Source organism: Lytechinus pictus, chromosome 17 (assembly GCF_037042905.1).
Source record: "Lytechinus pictus isolate F3 Inbred chromosome 17, Lp3.0, whole genome shotgun sequence".
NCBI classification, from domain to species: Eukaryota; Metazoa; Echinodermata; class Echinoidea; order Temnopleuroida; family Toxopneustidae; genus Lytechinus; species Lytechinus pictus.
This window is the reverse complement of record NC_087261.1, coordinates 16,657,438-16,675,137: the sequence shown is the minus strand read 5'-3', so window position 1 is coordinate 16,675,137 and position 17,700 is coordinate 16,657,438. Positions and strand designations below refer to the sequence as shown.

The window sequence follows — 17,700 nt, the reverse complement described above, 5'->3', positions numbered from 1 at the left end:
AGTCCTTGACTACTTGGTAACTCATACAGGTACAGTACACAGTTTTTATAAGGTGAAGAAAAAATCTGTATTTACTCCTCAAAATGGCAACAATCTATAGTTTTAAGTTCATTCTCATTAAGCTTCCAGTATGAGCTGCAAAAGGGATTATTTCTTCAAGAGCATTGGGGAATGGCAGAAAGCGTATATAGCTCCTATAAAGGGATTCTACATTACCACCAGATAAACCGACAAAGAGACTAAAGCAATATGTTATTACCAATAACATATCATCAGTCAGTTTGGTGTCGGTTCCGTAGGTCTGACTAGAACGGAGCATGTACATGTAGGCTTTGACCACGCAGCTCAAACTAGGAAATGTATCTACATTACTTTCTACTCGTTAAATTACCAACAATTTTTAGTTATTTCATTTTTATATAAAATACAAGGAATATTGATACCTGTAGGTCTATAACAAGAAGCAAAATGAATGATAGTAGCAAAAAAATGAAACTTAACCCTAAAAGGACTGCCATTTGAGATCTATTTAATCTAAGATCTATCTAATCTCGACCGCCGTTCGCGCAATCGCGCCGAAATTTGGCACGCACATTCCCACATAAACTACAAGATAGTATTTAAAAAAAAATTCTGAAAATTATTATTTTTTATTTATTATGAAAAATGAATAAAATATGCATATTTAATTTCATGAAAAATATTATTTGCATATTTAACACCCAATTTCACTTCAAATTGTCTTCTTTTTTGCAGATCTCATCTTTGTAATCTAATTTAAAGGTTTCCACAAGAAAAATTGCAAAAGCCAATTTTTTCCTAATGTACATGCATTTCTTTTTAGAATTTCTTATGTTTTTCTTTGTTTTTTCATCTTTTATTATTATTTTTTTCAATGGAAGTTATTACAGATCATTTAACAACTAAATTAAACCCTAAATTAATTAAGCAGACCGATGAAACAAAAAATAATCACCCTTTTATGAATTTCGTCTCCCATAGACTTTGTACACAAAGTATAAAAATGAGGCATTTTTGGCATGACATTGTCTCGTAAAAAGTCACGTGACGTCGCGATGCTATACCTGTATGTCGTGAAGTTGGCCTCAAAAGTTGTGTGAGACTTCAAAGAAAAAAGTCATACATTTTGCAGCTCTAACTTTTTGCATTTCAGAAATATCGCACGACGCGTCGAGGGGGGGCCATCATGACCTTAGGTCACATGATCAAGGTCAAATGTCATTTAGGGTCCGTGAACATAGTATTGTATCATTATATGAATGATTATTTTATAGCAGTTTTCAAAGCCAGCACTGCTGCTATATTGATTCGCGTAATGCAGGTGTGACTGCCAGATCGGGAGGCGCTCCACTTGTTGAGTTGTGCGTTGTGTTTCTATTTCAATGTGATTACAAACCTCATCATTATACATGTACCACAATACTCTTGGAATCTCAATTGTATGACTGGTTAATCCTCATTCTTCCATCTGCTTGCAATTCCTTGTAGAACTGTCAAATAATAATCTTTAATTCTTTGATTCTCTCCTGCGGCCCATGCTTGTACTTTAAAAGTAATAATAATAATAAACAGTTCTTGTATAGCGCATATCACGATTATGAATAATGTCTCTAAAGTAGTAATGAACATGGTCGCAAGTGTATAAAGGAACGCATGAATTATAAGTCTTTGATCCTTACATGTATTTCATGACAGAAACCGACTAAAACAGTGTTTGGTAAACTACCAGGCCAAGATGAATGTGCAATAGGGATGACGTGCACACGATTTCAACTCCAGTTTGTGGGTCAGTGGATGAAACGAGATGAACGCACTGATAAGGATCTAAGAGTTCCACACTTCATCCCAGACACCTGGCAGGTATGAAATTAAATTTATTATCATTTATGTAAAGTGTTTTAGCGATGCATTAAAAACGCGTATTTTGGTCTACATCAATTGCCCGTGCAGTACTATCAGAGCATATCCCTATAAAGGATTGAAATCCGACGAATATACCATAGGCTCCTGTACAAAATTTGCTATTGAATATGAGAGCATATTCAACAGTATAGTACGCATGCGCGAATGCGTGAAATACACAACACGTACAACAATAAAAGCAATGCGGTGAGCAGCATAAGAGCACAACGACAATATAACGTCATAATGAACTGTATGCAAGTCGCATGTCAACGACCAAATTCGATTATGTGATAAGTGATATGACTTGTGTAATCAAATTTCTCCCTCTTTTCGATTGCTAGGGTTGGGATAGATGATAATAAATATATTGGATGGCTTTCTTTCATGGAATACCAGAAATATTCCACTCATTCGGGCCAACATTGTGTTTCACATCTAGTTTCACATCAAGCTCTAAATTCAAATTAATGATTATCATTTGCAAATTATTGTTGAAATATTACGATTAAATAATGTTCTATGGTCATGATAAGAAATATTGTTAATGAAAGCAAGATTTATATTACGTTGATTGCGTCATAATTTTCCTTTCAGATCAGTTTCCATCTGGTTTGATTAGAGCACAATGCGCATGCGCAATTGATGACGATAAATTCCATCCATGAATTCATTGTGCAACGAACAGACGAGTGCGACTCGAACTAGGATCAAAATAAACTTCAAATTAATGGCGAATAGGCATACACAATAGGTTTCATTTGGGGGAAGCTGATTCCGCCCCCCCCCCCCGAAATCTCGGCCTTCAATCGCGCGAGTGCGATTCCTGATGAAATGTACTTATAAAAAAATTTGGTATCGCAATTTTTTTCTTATGTATTTCTTTGTTTTTCGACTTAGTTTTTTGTCTCGCCTGCGTAGCGGAGCGAGACAAAGGTATCACTATTTCCGGCGTCGGCGTCGTCGTTGTCGTCAACAATTGTGTTGTACACCCAATAACTTTCTATAGCTTCGAGGTGGGATCACCAAATTCATACCAGAGGTCCATCTCCTGAAGGCACAGGTCAAGTTCGAATATGAGTCAAATTGGAATAAGGTCAAAGGTCAAAGGTCAATGAACTTTCCATGACTGGCACTGTGCTGTGTTGTACACATAATAACTTTGTACACCCAATAACTTTCTATAGCTTCGAGGTGGGATCACCAAATTCATAACAGAGGTCCATCTCCTGAAGGCACAGGTCAAGTTTGAATATTAGTCAAATTGGAATAAGGTCAAAGGTCAAAGGTCAATGAACTTTCCATGACTGGCACTGTGCTGTGTTGTACACATAATAACTTTGTACACCCAATAACTTTCTATAGCTTCGAGGTGGGATCACCAAATTCATACCAGAGGTCCATCTCCTGAAGGCACAGGTCAAGTTCGAATATGAGTCAAATTGGAATAAGGTCAAAGGTCAATGAACTTTCCATGACTGGCACTGTGCTGTGTTGTACACATAATAACTTTCTATATCTTCGAGGTGGGATCACCAAATTCATACCAGAGGTCCATCTCCTGAAGGCAGAGGTCAAGTTTGAATATGAGTTGAATTGGAATAAGGTCAAAGGTCAATGAACTTTCCATGACTGGCACTGTGCTGTGTTGTACACATACATGTAATAACTTTCTATATCTTCGAGGTGGGATCACCAAATTCATACCAGAGGTCCATCTCCTGAAGGCACAGGTCAAGTTTGAATATGAGTCGAATTTGAATAAGGTCAAAGGTCAATGAACTTTCCATGACTGGCACTGTGCTGTGTTGTACACACAATAACTTTCTATAGCTTCGAGGTGAGATCGCCAAATTCATAACAGAGGTCCATCTCTTGAAGGTGCAGGCCAAGTTCAAATGTGAGCCGAATTTGAATAAGGTCAAAGGTCAATGAACTTTCCATGACTGGCTCTGTGCTGTGCTGTACACACAATAACTTTCTATATCTTCGAGTTAGGATTGCCAAATTCATACAAGAGGTCCAGCTTTTGAAGGTGCAGGTCAAGTTCAAATGTGAGTTGATTTTGATTAAGGTCAAAGGTCAATGAACTTTCAATGACTGGCACTGTGCTTTGTTGTACACATAATAACTTTTTATATCTTCGAGGTAGGATTGCCAAATTCAAACAAGAGGTCCATCTCTTGAAGGTGCAGGTCAAGTTCGAATGTGAGTTGAATTTGATTAAGGTCAAAGGTCAATGAACTTTCCATGACTGGCACTGCTGTGTTGTACACACAATAACTTTCTATAGCTTCGAGGTGGGATCGCCAAACTCGTAACAGAGGTCCATCTAAGTCATATAGCATACATGTACATGTAGTTTTGACATGCAGTCTCTTCATGACTGCAATATGCAGGCGAGACAACGCTTGGCGTTTGCCTTGTATTGTTTTTTCGATGGAAATTGTTGCAGACTTAATTCTGGTCATAAACAAGACAAAATCAATTAAGTTTAATCAGTAAAAGTTGAAATAATGATACATTTATGAATGTTCACTAAATATACAATTTGCATTGGATTTGTACATGAATTCACGTTTTTGAGCAGTTTTGGGTCTGACATGCACTTACATAATGTTGCATAATTTCATAACCGCTTAGCCGGGCATCGCAAATTTGGTCTCAAAAGTTGCGCGAGATTTGAAAGTAAAAAGTCAGCGAGCGGCACAGTTGAAAAATTTCGCGCGGCGGATTTATTGTGAAAAATGTAAAGGGGGGGTTTGGTAAGCTAACAATACAATGCTTGCCCTATCAACCACAGATGCTTTCTATAAAATGCTCTTTTTTTAATTCATAAAGATGGATGCTCTTTCCCCTTTATGTTTTAGCGTGAACTTCTTGACGTCGTAGACAGGAACGCATCTGCTCTGATCGTAGCGCCAACCTCATCAGGAAAAACCTATGCATCATATTACTGTATGGAGAAGGTACTGAGACAAAGTGATGATGGAATCGTCGTCTACGTCTCTCCCACCAAGGTAATCGGGAAGTGTTCATGAATCGTTTTGTCCAGGGTTGGCAATTTGCCAGGAAATTCAGGTTGGAAATACAGTACTGGGAAAAGCTTCTAGATGGGGTTAAGTACTTAAAGGGATGATTTCACTTTGTTCTGATTTAAAAAATTCTCATTTTGGTTCTTGAAAATGCATGGGCTAAACATTAGGCTCAAAGTGTAGAAATACCATCCCAAAAGAGATGTTTGAAAATAATTGGGGGTTGGTTTCAATGACTATGTGTATACAGCGAATCTGTGCACCCCAACACATTAACTCTAGATGAACACTGCATGCATGACCTACATACATGTACAGCGTGTACAAGGTACACTGAATGTACATGTACAGCGCAGCTAATAATAATGTGTGCATTGGAGAGACACACAGCAGAAGGCAATCATCAAACCCAACAGACTTTTTGAATTGAAGAAAACTGGTCATAAGCTGCATCCATCTTACAGATGGCTCTCAATTAAAACCAGGCTAATAAATTGCTACTTGTATCTAAATCAGAGTTTGTCATCCTACATTGTGGTCTTTTTCAGGGGTTTTGAGCACAAATACAGGCACTCATACACATGTTACATCTCAGTTTGAGAATCTTTTAAATCAGCTGCTCACAAAGTGAAACGTACCCTTTAAGATGCACACAGGCGCACAGGGACGTAGAGGGAAATGCTCGAATACATGTACATGTATGTCTGAATAATATTTAATATTCACATTTGTACTGATGTTGTATCGAAATGGCTCTCTTGTTTTCTCCATTGATACGAGCAGTGTAAAGGTACACAGCTAGACAGGTGCATGCTTTACAATATGACATGACGCCGTGTAAAGTTTGGAAGGGTAATTGATACTGTTATGTAGTATGTTCCTGTTACCCTTTCAGTCAGTCACCTTCACTGTTAACAAACTCCCCCAATGTCATCTAAGAATTCCCAAACCCCCAATACCATTTAACTCCTAAACCCTGACCATAAAAGACCAACCCTCAGTGACCTCAGCTAACTTCAAGGAACACAAGTTCTAAGAAGTATGACTCACACTACCAGCCCCAGTCAGTGCAAAGAGGATCACCACACCCCTTATACTAGATAGACAGTTACCTGTAGACCAATCAGAGCAAGTTTAGATCCCTCCCACCTTAAATTATTACAGCCCCAAAACTAATAAGATTTCTTGATTATTAGAGGGAGAGATAATACTAGACCCACACTCATCCATATAGACTGACTGACTTCAAGATTTAGACGTGCATTATTGATTATTGATTATTAAATACCCTGTGATTTTGAACTGCAAATAACTTTCTTCAGAGTTCATCATTTATGTTCATTTAAGCTTCCCTTTATATACATGTATTACCGATCCCATACACGACAAAACGTTATATTTACTGTCAATAACTGGGATATACTCATTTGATTTGCTAGTTCATTACGATTAACTTGCACGCCGAATAAAAGTACACAATTTTTCCTGCGCGCGCGCAGCATCTCCCTACGCACGCACCATCCCAAGATCATCAAGCAAAGAGGCGTCCATTTCCTCTTTTACTTTCGCCTGCCGCCGCGATCAGACGTTAGCTAAGTACACTCCCACTTTGCTTTTTAAAGTGTCCGTTGTTAACATATTTATCTATGTATTTACAACCTATTTCAATCCTTTGCCTTTCGGCTTTAGATTGATTTCATTCATATCTCTACTGCACGGAGCTTTCGTGTTATTATTCACGTTTTTCTTTAAATAAACTTGTGAGTTCCGAACTGTCAGTTTCGTTTTCTCACAGACGAGTTGCTTCCGCTTCCCTTCCCCGTAAAGCTCCGCGCTTCCCTGCGTGCCGCAGGCACTGATACGACGCTCCCTTTTTCTTTATAATCCTTTTTAATTCTTTATAATTCTTGACTTGCTCCTTTGCCTCGTCTTGAATTGAATTGATTTTATTTCCTCTCCACAGCTTAGGCTATGGGACAGGTAGGAGCGTCGTCCTTGTTTGTTCTCAAACTTGTCTTCAACTTGTTCTTTTGTGAGTCGGTTGATTGTCTCAATCAATCTTTTGTTCTTGTTTGATTAATTGATTGATTGATTAATTAATTAATTAGTTAATTGTTTAATTAACTAATTGGTTAATTGTTTAATTATTAATTAATTTTAATAATTATTTTGTATTGAAATTTTTTTTTTTGACTTATTGTCTTAAAAAAAATTTCTTAAATTTGTTGGGAAGCCCCCCTGTTCTCTTTTAGCGTCCTTTGTTTTCGCTAATGAGTTTTCGGCTTCCAGTTTTAGGGAAGTAAGTTTTTACTTCTTCCCTTCAGATCAGCTTCTTTTACTTATTTCTTTTGACCTTGTCCAAAAAAAAAAAAAAAAACTTTGTGTTTTTTTTTCTTAGCTGATCCTGCTCTTCGTCTTGGACTTAGACGTTTTCTGTTTTTAATTAATTAACGTCATGTCTCGTGTTAAAAAAAACTTTTTTTTCTCACTTCAGCTTCTTAACTTTGTTTCAGAACTCATGTTTAAGAAGTCGGTCCTGTTTTTTCCGGAGTTATTAATTTTATTATTAATATTTTCTGAAAAGGATCTTGCTTGTCACCTTTCTTGCCCACCCACCCCTCTGCCCCCTCTCTGTTTTCGACCCTCATTTTGTTCTTTCAGGCTAAGAACTTACCAGGTAGATGAGCTCTTTCGACTCATCTCTTGATGACTCCAAACCTGCCGCTGGAAGAGAACCAGACATGGTATTTGTTCCCGTGATCAGCGGCGGTGAGTATGAGGGCAAGAGAGTGAGACCCTTTGTGAAGGGCTCTATAAAGGGTGGAACCGTGGTTTGCGTCCACGTGCCCTGGAAAAAGGAGGGTGGAACCGTGGAGTTGCGTCCACGTGCCCAAGAGGGTGGAACCGTGGAACCGCGCCCACGTGCCCGAGCGTTTTCGGGTGGAACCGTGGTGCTGCGGCCACGTGCCTGAAAGGTGATAGCCAAGGCTCCCTTGACGGGACCTAAACCTATTTTGGGGAGTGTTGTACTAGTATAGAAAACCTCACTCCTCCAGGGCTGCTTGACCCACCAGCTATCGGGTCCAACAAGTCCGGGTTAAGAGCATGGGACTAGTTTCCCGGCACAGACTAGCTAGGCTCGATGCTTTGTCAGTCTCCGTCAGGGAGCATTAGCAAAGGGCTACCAGCCCCTAGTCGCTAGAGACACGTGAGCTCGACCCCGTCAATCTCACGATTATCTGATCAGGGTGGAACCGTGGAATCGCGTCCACGTGCCCTTAAAGGTGGAACCGTGGAATTAGCGTTCATGTGCCTAAACGGCTTGATCAGATTTGGGTGACTTTTCTCATGCGAGATATCACGTCCCCCCTGTCTCTTGTGCCCTCTTCTGCCCCCAGCGGGGGCCGCATAGAAGAGGAAGAAGAAGAAATTCTAGGTTGCTAACCCCGCTTCGCGGGCAGACCTTTCTTTCTGATTCTTGTGCCGATGGCCAGGCGTCGTAGCTTCATGTTACAACAGAACGCCCTTGAGCATCACGGATTCTTATCCTCATGCTCTCCGTCAGCTAAAACAGGCAATTTCATGATTCGCCGGCTCACGCACCTGCAAGGGAAATTCCCGCTAATACACAGGTGTTATCGACATACGGGCATCGCCCTCCATTATGTCACCAGACTCCCGATAATGGTGGGTCAGGCGTCGCAACTCTCATGTTGCTTCACACGCCCACGAGAATGCGGGTAATTTCCCCCACGCTTCTTGTCAGCTTCAGCCGCCGTGCTAAGCACCGTGCGGTTCAAACAGTCACCTGCCCTCTCACGCCGGGCTTTTATTGAAACGCTGCTCACCTACACGGTGACCCCGTTTCTATGCAGGTGCTTCCGACATACGGCTTTCAAGCCAACATGTCGGCAAGCTCTCGGTGACCGACGGCGGGACGTTGCATCCTTACAGGTTGCATCAACACGTCCCCGAGCATTACGGGTTCTTACCCTCGTGTTCTCCGTCATTATAGACCGCCGCTACGTGACGGCCAGCTTATCAGCAGCCTCGCACCAGCCGCCGGCCCCCTTTTTCTTTGAAATTGCCGGCCCTTTCACCCGCACGGGTGATTTCACGATATGCACAGGTGCTGCTGACGTATGGGTCTCACCCAGCAAGTCGGCAAGCCCCCGTATGTCGCTGGTTGGACGCTGCTTTCTGTCGGTCTTATTGCTGGTGTCGGGCATTGAGCGGATTGAGTTTTCTCCCGCCAGCCCGCACTCCGGGGAGCCGTCGGCGAGTTCACCTGCATGGGTATCCCCCATTAATATGCAGGTACTCCTGAATTCGCCCTCTACGTCAAGCTTCACAGTTTGACCGGGCATCGCTTACGGCGACAGCTCTTTCAGCGGTAACTCTCTCCATTCTACCCCCTTGGCGGGCCTGTAGATTGGAGGTAAGAATTTCTTACATACCACATGCCTTCCTTCTCTCATGAGAATGTTTGGCTGTTTTTGAGAGGGCAACCTATCACGCCCGTGGACCGTCCGCCCAGGCGACGGGACCGTCAGCTTTTGGCCTGAACCTCACTTTCTATACAAAAGTAAGGGTGCCCTGTCTTTACTACTTAACTCCTACTCTTCCTTGTAAGGTTAGAGTCAGGGCTAGTACAGACACCCGTCCTCCAGCGATCGCCGCTGTAGAGAGGGCGACTCTGATATTAGCACCATCACCGCTCAGCGGTATGTCTCTCTATCTCGTAGCTCTGCCGAGCTTATGAGCATAAATATCGGATCTGAATGTCACGGCGATTAATAGTTCTCCTATACTTAATAATCGCTATGCCTTCACCACCCGGTGCATTATGGTTATTTTTAACCTGTTTGTCTCGTATTCGGGTGGCTCGTGCGAGCCCTACCCGAGCAGCCATCATCGGTCGTCCCCCCGGACCCCGCCGGCAGCACCCGCACCGAACGCCCGGAGGGAATCTGCTATTTATATGCCAGATACCCATCCTGTTGACATTCACAGCTTGTTCCCCGAGTCTTTCCCGGTCGGGTAAGCATAATCTCGGAGGAAAGAAACAGCCGTATATCTCATCAGATTGTCGGCTGTGTACGTGCGTTCAGGCTTGTTTCAAGCCCCAGGCTTTTTCTGTCGGCATTTCTATGCCTACTTCCTGGGCGCACCCACCGTGCCGGGTCGGCGAGTTCAAACCAAACTGTCCGCCGCCAGGCCATCGGTCGAGCTCAATGTGGGTCAAGCTTGTGGGCGTCTCCGCCGCTTCCTCCTTGTGTGGAGTGGGCTACGGTCGATGCATTTACCGTGCCCGTGTGTCGAGTTGTCTTCTTATTTAGAAGCTTTTTCACTCGGCACACTTGAGTCGCCTCGCAGGCTGCTTTCATCCTCCTTCCATGCTATGTATGTGGCCATGGTCACTGCGTGACCGGGGATGATGTGATCGTGGATGGATGCTATGTGCATGCATATGTATATATATATATATTTATGTATGCTTATGTCTGTCTAACCACGATCACCGCGACCCGCTTTCTCTCGGGCCGACTGTGGATGAGTTCCTCCATGAGAGTGATTTACTTCACTGGAGCTCTTCTTTTTAGAAGCTTAGATTCTCATCCCCCGCTGCTTAGGGCGTCTGTTTTGCCGCCCTCCCCCCCCCCCCCGCAGCTTTCGGAACTCCTTGTCTTACCGATATCGGACTGTTCCATGCTTTCGCTACTGGCGCCGGCGGTGTTTGCCCTTGCGATCACCAGAGAAACCAGGCCTTGTGGCTGTTTTCGTAAACAACTGGTTCTCATCGCAGACTGAGGGAAATATTGGTGATTATTTTCCTCAAGTCGCCTTACTCCTCCGCTTGTTTCTTCAAGCGAGGACTTAGACACGCTTAGCCAGTTTCCGTCCCTAACCTTGATAGGACAGGGCCGTTGTTACCTCACTCGATTCCGTCGGGAACGTAACTGTTGAGGTATCATGTCTGGCGATGTCTGTTGGTTCAGAGCATCATCTTGACCAACATCTCTTGATTGTCGTTTACACGTAAGATCATGACAGAGGCATTTTTTCGCCAGCTCACCTCTGGCGTACGCTTGCTGCGGCTAGGGATTGCTCCGCTCAGCGGACATCCATCGCAGCCTAGCCTTACGGGCCCTCTCGTATCGCCGATGATGGCTTCAGTCAAGCCACCTCTCCCGCCACGGGCGCTGCACCCTCTGGCGGGTGCTTTATTTAGTAAGGGAGAGATGGGATCCAGGGTCCTCTCTCGACCGCTCGGTCTATCACGCTTGTTATGTCGTGATGCGAGCCGCGTTTTTTCTCCGACACGCCCAGTTGAGCTGTGTGACTGTTCTATTCCACATAGACAGCAGGTCTGTGGCAGTTTCTTTATTAACAGGATGGCACTCAGTCGTTTTTCTCGACACGTTGACTGCCTTACGAGTGGTTTATTTCAACCTTACTCTCTGCTGTTCCATGTCCTTATCGGACCGCTGGAAACGTCCTGCCACAGCTCTCTATCGGAATTCTGCAGATGTTCTGCCCTCACGCTTTTGAGACAGATATCGAATTCTGGGCGCTTTCCCCCACGCGGGGGCTTCTGAGATATCTCGCATTCCTTACGTTTGCATCGTTGCGGCTTGGCTTATTTTATTAAGCCGGTGACCCGACTGTGGCTTTTATTAGCCCCGCTGTTGCCTTCTCGGATTGATTGATTGATCACTTACTGAACCGTTCAAGTTTCAGTCTTCCGATCACGATTCTTGTCGAATTTTTCAACAAAGTCGGATCGTTTATTGATCATCGGCGATTATCATCCCTCCGGTTACGGATGTTTAATACTTTCAATCCGAATCTTACAAACTCTTGAGTTTCTTCTCAAACGTTGAGCTTGTATGGTTTAGTCCGTCATGGCGCCTGTCGGTCGTTCTTGACGCTTGACTAACTCCCTTTTGGGTCGGTTTTCAGGGTATCTTTCGTCTGTCTATCAGTCGAGATCCCTCCTGTATCTGTTTATCTGTAACCATTTACAGTACGTAGCTTTGCATACTTATGCGTCGCTCCCGGACTTTTGCCAGGATGGCGTAGATTAGGCGTAACTTTTAACCCTTGTCTTTGTTTGCCATTCTTCAGACAATTCCCAACTCTGCTCAGTTGGTTGTATTGTCGCGCGAGGCGTTTGCGGCAGCTTCTCGAGACATCATTTCACGCTGGATTGTTGAAACGATCAAGTCAGATGGTGATGATGTTCTCCTTCTGACACTAGGCTGAGGGCCCATGATACTATAGTATCGTTTCTTCTTGGGCTCTCTTCTATTGAATCGTCGTAGACGACATCTTTAGGACCGCCTTTTTGGCGCTCTTCTAATTCCTTGTTCTTAAGGACTTTTCTTCACATGAGGCCTTATTTGCCTCCTCTGTCCTTAAGGCAGCGGCCTTTCGTGTCTTCATCTCCCTATTTTGTACGCACTTTTTTAGTCTAGACATGCCTCCCTTCACGTTAAATCCGTGTTGGTCTAGCAAATCAAATGAGTATATCCCAGTTATTGATAGTAAATTATGAAAATACTTACCATGATTTTCTTATTTACGAGATAACTGGATATACTCATTTGAACCCTCCCATCGACCCCTCGCCTTGCGTGGCAACATGTCTTGCGTTCAGGCTCATGAGAGGAAATGGACGCCTCTTTGCGTGATGATCTTGGGATGGTGCGTGCGAAGGGAGATGCTGCGCGCACGCAGGAAAAATTGTGTACTTTTATTCGGCATGCAAGTTAATCGTAATGAACTAGCAAATCAAATGAGTATATCCAGTTATCTCGTAAATAAGAAAATCATGGTAAGTATTTTCATATTTGTACTGAGGATTGGCTCGTATATGTTAAAATTATTCTTGTTATGACCGACAGGCTCTCATGAATCAAGTGGCTGCGACAGTGTATGCACGCTTCAAGAAGAACATGCCTCCAGGGATGCACATTAGTGGAGTGTTTTCAAGGGACTTCCGACGTAACGCTCTCACTTGTCAGGTACATGTATTAGTAGATCATAATCTGAGCTGGTATATTGGGTCAGATGCATAAAAAGTAGCAATTGCTGGCAAGTAAATGCTTCATGCACAAGCTATAGCAAGACAAGCAAAAGATCATACTTAGGCAATTGCTTTATTTCATATCCATAACCCTTTGCTAGTGCTTTAACCATTTTCTTGCCTTCGGAAAGCAGTTTCTAGCGGTTTGAACAATAGCAACGTCACGCTGGTGGGAACACGGCTCACAGCTAGGGCAAGGCTTGAATGCAAAGGTGTGGCAGTGCAAATTACCGCTCCGTTCCTATAATATCTTTTCCTCAGACATGGTGTCAAAATAACTTGTTTCTTTTTGATAAATTTATTTATGTGGCATTTAATTTGCACTTATTTGGAAGAAAACATAAACATGTAGGCTACAGTATACCTTGATGTTCCCTCTCAGGTGCATAAGCAAAAAATCACGAACGCTCAAGCAAACGCTCAAGCTCCTCGACAGAGCTTGAAAAAACCCAAGCAAGTGCTGAAATGCACAAGCCAAATGTTCGCTTTATGCATACACTTACCGGTAATGGCTTAACGGTAATCGTGAAGCAAATGCTAGTAGGCAGTGAGCCATTGCTTGAGCTTACTAGCAAAAGGTTTTGCTTGCTCATTTTTATGCATGCAGAATCAAGCAAAAGCCTAGCAAAAGCTATTGCTACTTTTTATGCATCTGACCCATTTTCTTTTATTTAAAATGTCCTCTAAAAGTTTGTAATTAAATGTAGCGCTAACTTTTTTTTCTGTAGATCTTGGTGTCAGACTGGAATCATGGGAATATGTTTTATTTTTAATTTAAGGCATGCATTGTATTTCTAGTCGTGAACACATTAAAACGTCAATTGTTTACAATATCATGATAGACATCATAGTTTCAATGATCTAATATTTCAATATTATAAGCCAGTTCGTAGTTCCACTCTGCGCATGATCAGAAGATTCTGCGCATGATCAGAGGAAGGTCATTGGTAAGTGACATGGTGGTTTAGAATTTAATGAGATGTCTTGATTATTCATACATTCTTTTGAATTTCGTTTTGCATCAACAATCAACAATGCATCCACAAACGACTGGTATTTCACATTTTGCCAAGTACATTGTACAACATGCTTTAATATCCATTCAAAGTAGAAATGCAACAAATACCTTCATTGAGTGCTCATTGATGTGCTATTCTAGTCACCTAGTCTATTCAATTTCTTCATCCTGCTATGTAAAGTATGCTTATATGTAATATCTTGCTTTAAAATCTGCCTATCATAATGAAAGAAATGAAAGGTCATTTGACCAGAATTGCCCATGAAGTACCTACAAACTGGTCTATTGCAAACAATAAGGGACAAGGAATTTAAAAATTTGGAAACCAAACTGTGTAGCAATCAATTGGATGACGTCTGGTACACATTTGTGGCAGGGAGTCAAGAATTGAAAACATGTTTAATGGTAGGAGTATCAAGGGACATGCTGTCTACGATTGTCCACGTCAACGACTGCGATATTGATCTTGTTCTAGAAATTTTTTATTATTCTTGTAAATCGTTTTTAAAGTCAGCATGGTATTTTCCTTCGTCCATGTGATTTTTTTTTCTCCAGCTGCAGCTTCCCACAGTCAAATAGAGGTGGGGGGGGGGGGAATCCTCCATTGTTGATTTGCGGGGGAACGGATGCTGTCCCCTTCTCTGTTTCAGCCTTGTCTGAATAGTGTGTTACATTTGGGGTAAAGGGATTGATAATTTGTTTTTTTTATGTTGTTTTCATTGCTTGTTTATTGATTGTATATGTTTTGTTTTCTTTTTAATTGGATGAACGCACCATATTCTATGAGTGCCTCCGATTCAAAGGAGTCTGTTCAAATAATTAAATAAATCGTATCGTGTAGCCCTCACCCGGAAGATTGTAATTGAATACGGAGCTATAAACTTCTTTTCTTCAGAATTTTCTTCAGAATACACTTCAGAATTTCCTAAAGGAATCATCACTCTCTATCAATATTTTCAAAACAAAGGCAATGTGGATAGGAGCCTGTAAAGATAATCAACATTCACTAGAGAATATCCAGTTTGAGAAGTCTTTGACAATTCTTGGGGTAGATATAGCTTATTCACCCAATGTTTTTTCTTTACAATTGCAAAGAACACTTGATAAAATTAGAGTACAGTTGAATTTATGGAAATCTTGTCATTTATCTTTAATAGGCAAAATACAAATTGTCAAAACCTTTGCCTTTTCGCAATTACTTTATCTTGCAAGTTTGTCAAAAATCCAAGATTATTATATAAAAGAAGTTAACAAGTTAGTTTTGGGGTTCATTTGGAACGGCCCTGACAGGATCAAAAGGGAGATACTTGTTAAGCAGTATGAAGATGGGGGGCTCAAAATTATATGCTTAAAATCTCTTCTACAAGTGCAAAAAGTCAAGGGGATACAAAGAGTTTTTACATCCAATTCAAAGGGTTGGAAGATTATCTTGTTGACACTGCTTCAAAATGTAGGTGGTGACTTAATAGTCCATTGTAATTATGATCTTAATATTTTAAACCTGACAATTCCTGAATGGTATAAAGATGTCATGATAAGTTGGAGCACAGTATTTCAAAAAAACATAAAAATATGTGACCAAATAATATGGAATAATAGATGCATTTTACAAAATGGAAAATCTTTTTATAATCCAGAGATAAAAAACAAAGGTTTTGTTAAAGTGTCACATATGTAGGATGAGTATGGCAGACCATTAAGATGGAAAGATGCCAAAAATAAAGGCTTAACATTTGTTGAATACTTTTTGCTTCTCGACTGTTACAAGTTTATGCCATCAAAATGGAAAGTATTTTTTCTATCTCAAAACTTTCATCCCATTGTTGACAACATTTCATTGATTCCAACTTTAACTATTGATGGCATCACTAGAGAAGTAACAGGTGTACCAAAGTATATTTGTACACAATTTTTTTGAAGGAAAATAACCCATCAATTTCGAATATACTTACACGTTTAAAAGACACTTATGGGTTTCAACAAGAAGAAGTAAGAGAACTCTTAAAACTACCTCTACGTACTACTATATATACGAGACTTCAGGCTTTACAATTCAAGATTCTTAATAATTTGATTCCTACCAAGGTTTGGTTATTCCGTATTAACAAGGTAACGGATACACTTTTTACATTTTGCAAAGTATCACCAGAAACTCTAGTGCATCTTTTTTATTCTTGCCACGTCGTAAACCAATTTTGGAATAATGTTGGTACACTTTTGCTTCACCAGATCTTCCTGATTTCCTCTCAGAAAGATATGTTCTTTTTGGTATCTGTAAGCCCCAAATTCCCAGAAATATATTTATATTGAACTTTCTGCTCCTGTCAGGTAAACAATATATTTTTAGATGTCGATGTGACGAAACAATACCTACTCTCCCCCATTTTTGTAACTTTCTTTTATCATTTGAAACTGTTGAACATACCATAGCACAAAGGAAATGCAAATTAGGAAAACATGATGGCAAGTGGGCTATCATTCTGAATACTTTAAAGAGGCGATAAAGCAGAAGGCTGTTTTTGTTATGTTTATTTTTTTTGATAGGCCAAGTGCCTGAATTTTTGTTGTTGTTGTAAACAAACATATATGTTTTCTTATCTTATACTATTTTGTATGTTAGACATGTTATTTTATATGCCAACGTCATCTGAACTTTTATATGTGATCCATTATATCATGAATGTTTTGTTATGTATATTTTGATGAAAAGGATCAATAAAACATGAATTACAAAAAAAAAATTCTTTTCTTGTAGGTCTTGGTGACTGTCCCACAGTGTTTGGAGATCTTACTGCTTTCTCCATGTCGTCAAGAATGGTCAAAGAAGATTAGGTATGTCATCTTTGATGAGGTAAGCAAGTTTATTTGTAATATTGTCTTGTGTACAGTCAGTCTGCAAGCCCCTGGGTTAATGAGCAAATGAGCAAGATTTATCCAAGTCCTCTCGTGGCTGAATTCATGTCCCTGCAAAATCTCGTGAATTGTGAGACTCTTTCTCAAAGAATTTAACCACTTCTCCTTGAGTAAAATTGATTATTTTTATACCATAGGAAAGAGTAAATGTTACTCTTTTATATTGGTTATTTTTTTAAACAAAATATTTTGATAAATAGATGAATTTTGGGCCTGAAAAGATGCCTCAAACAGAATTTTCTTCCTCTGTTTTCACTTGCAAATTGTGCAAAATTTTGTGTTTTGGGCACAAACATTATTTATATCATCAGAAGGCTCAAACTCTATACGTTCTTACGATTCCACTCTTGATATGTGGCATCTTTTAGATGGGTCAGCAGCCAGCTTTCTCCATCAAGATGCAAGACGAGCTTTCTGAAATTTCTGAATAACATAAAATCCAGAGTTCTGATTGGCTGAATGATGTTTTCAAAACAACAGGTGCGGGTAATTTGAAGAGATTACCACATAGTGAGTGTGACCTTGCAGAAGCCCTGTGTGGGGAATATTGGAATTTGCGTGGGTGTGTGGTCACTATGACCAATCAGAGCGCAGTATTCTTGTTTTTGAGCTGCTAAATGTACTTGGCCTATGAAAAGCTGGCAGCTGACCCATCTAAAAAAACCTCTAGCTTATAAAAATTATATCATATTAGAGATTAGATCTTCAGCTTTATCATAATC

General features: G+C 40.9%; 1 protein-coding gene across 2 annotated transcripts in view; it reads left to right on the top strand.

The window, feature by feature from the left end:
• Nucleotides 1-17,700, top strand: part of LOC129280216 (probable ATP-dependent RNA helicase DDX60) — a 119,873-nt gene that overhangs the window by 47,523 nt on the left and 54,650 nt on the right. For both annotated transcript variants that reach the window (XM_064111740.1, XM_064111739.1), the window contains 4 exons: nt 1,717-1,881; nt 4,794-4,943; nt 12,866-12,985; nt 16,821-16,916. In XM_064111740.1, coding sequence (XP_063967810.1) covers nt 1,717-1,881; nt 4,794-4,943; nt 12,866-12,985; nt 16,821-16,916 — 531 coding nt within the window. The remainder of the gene's footprint in view (nt 1-1,716; nt 1,882-4,793; nt 4,944-12,865; nt 12,986-16,820; nt 16,917-17,700) is intronic.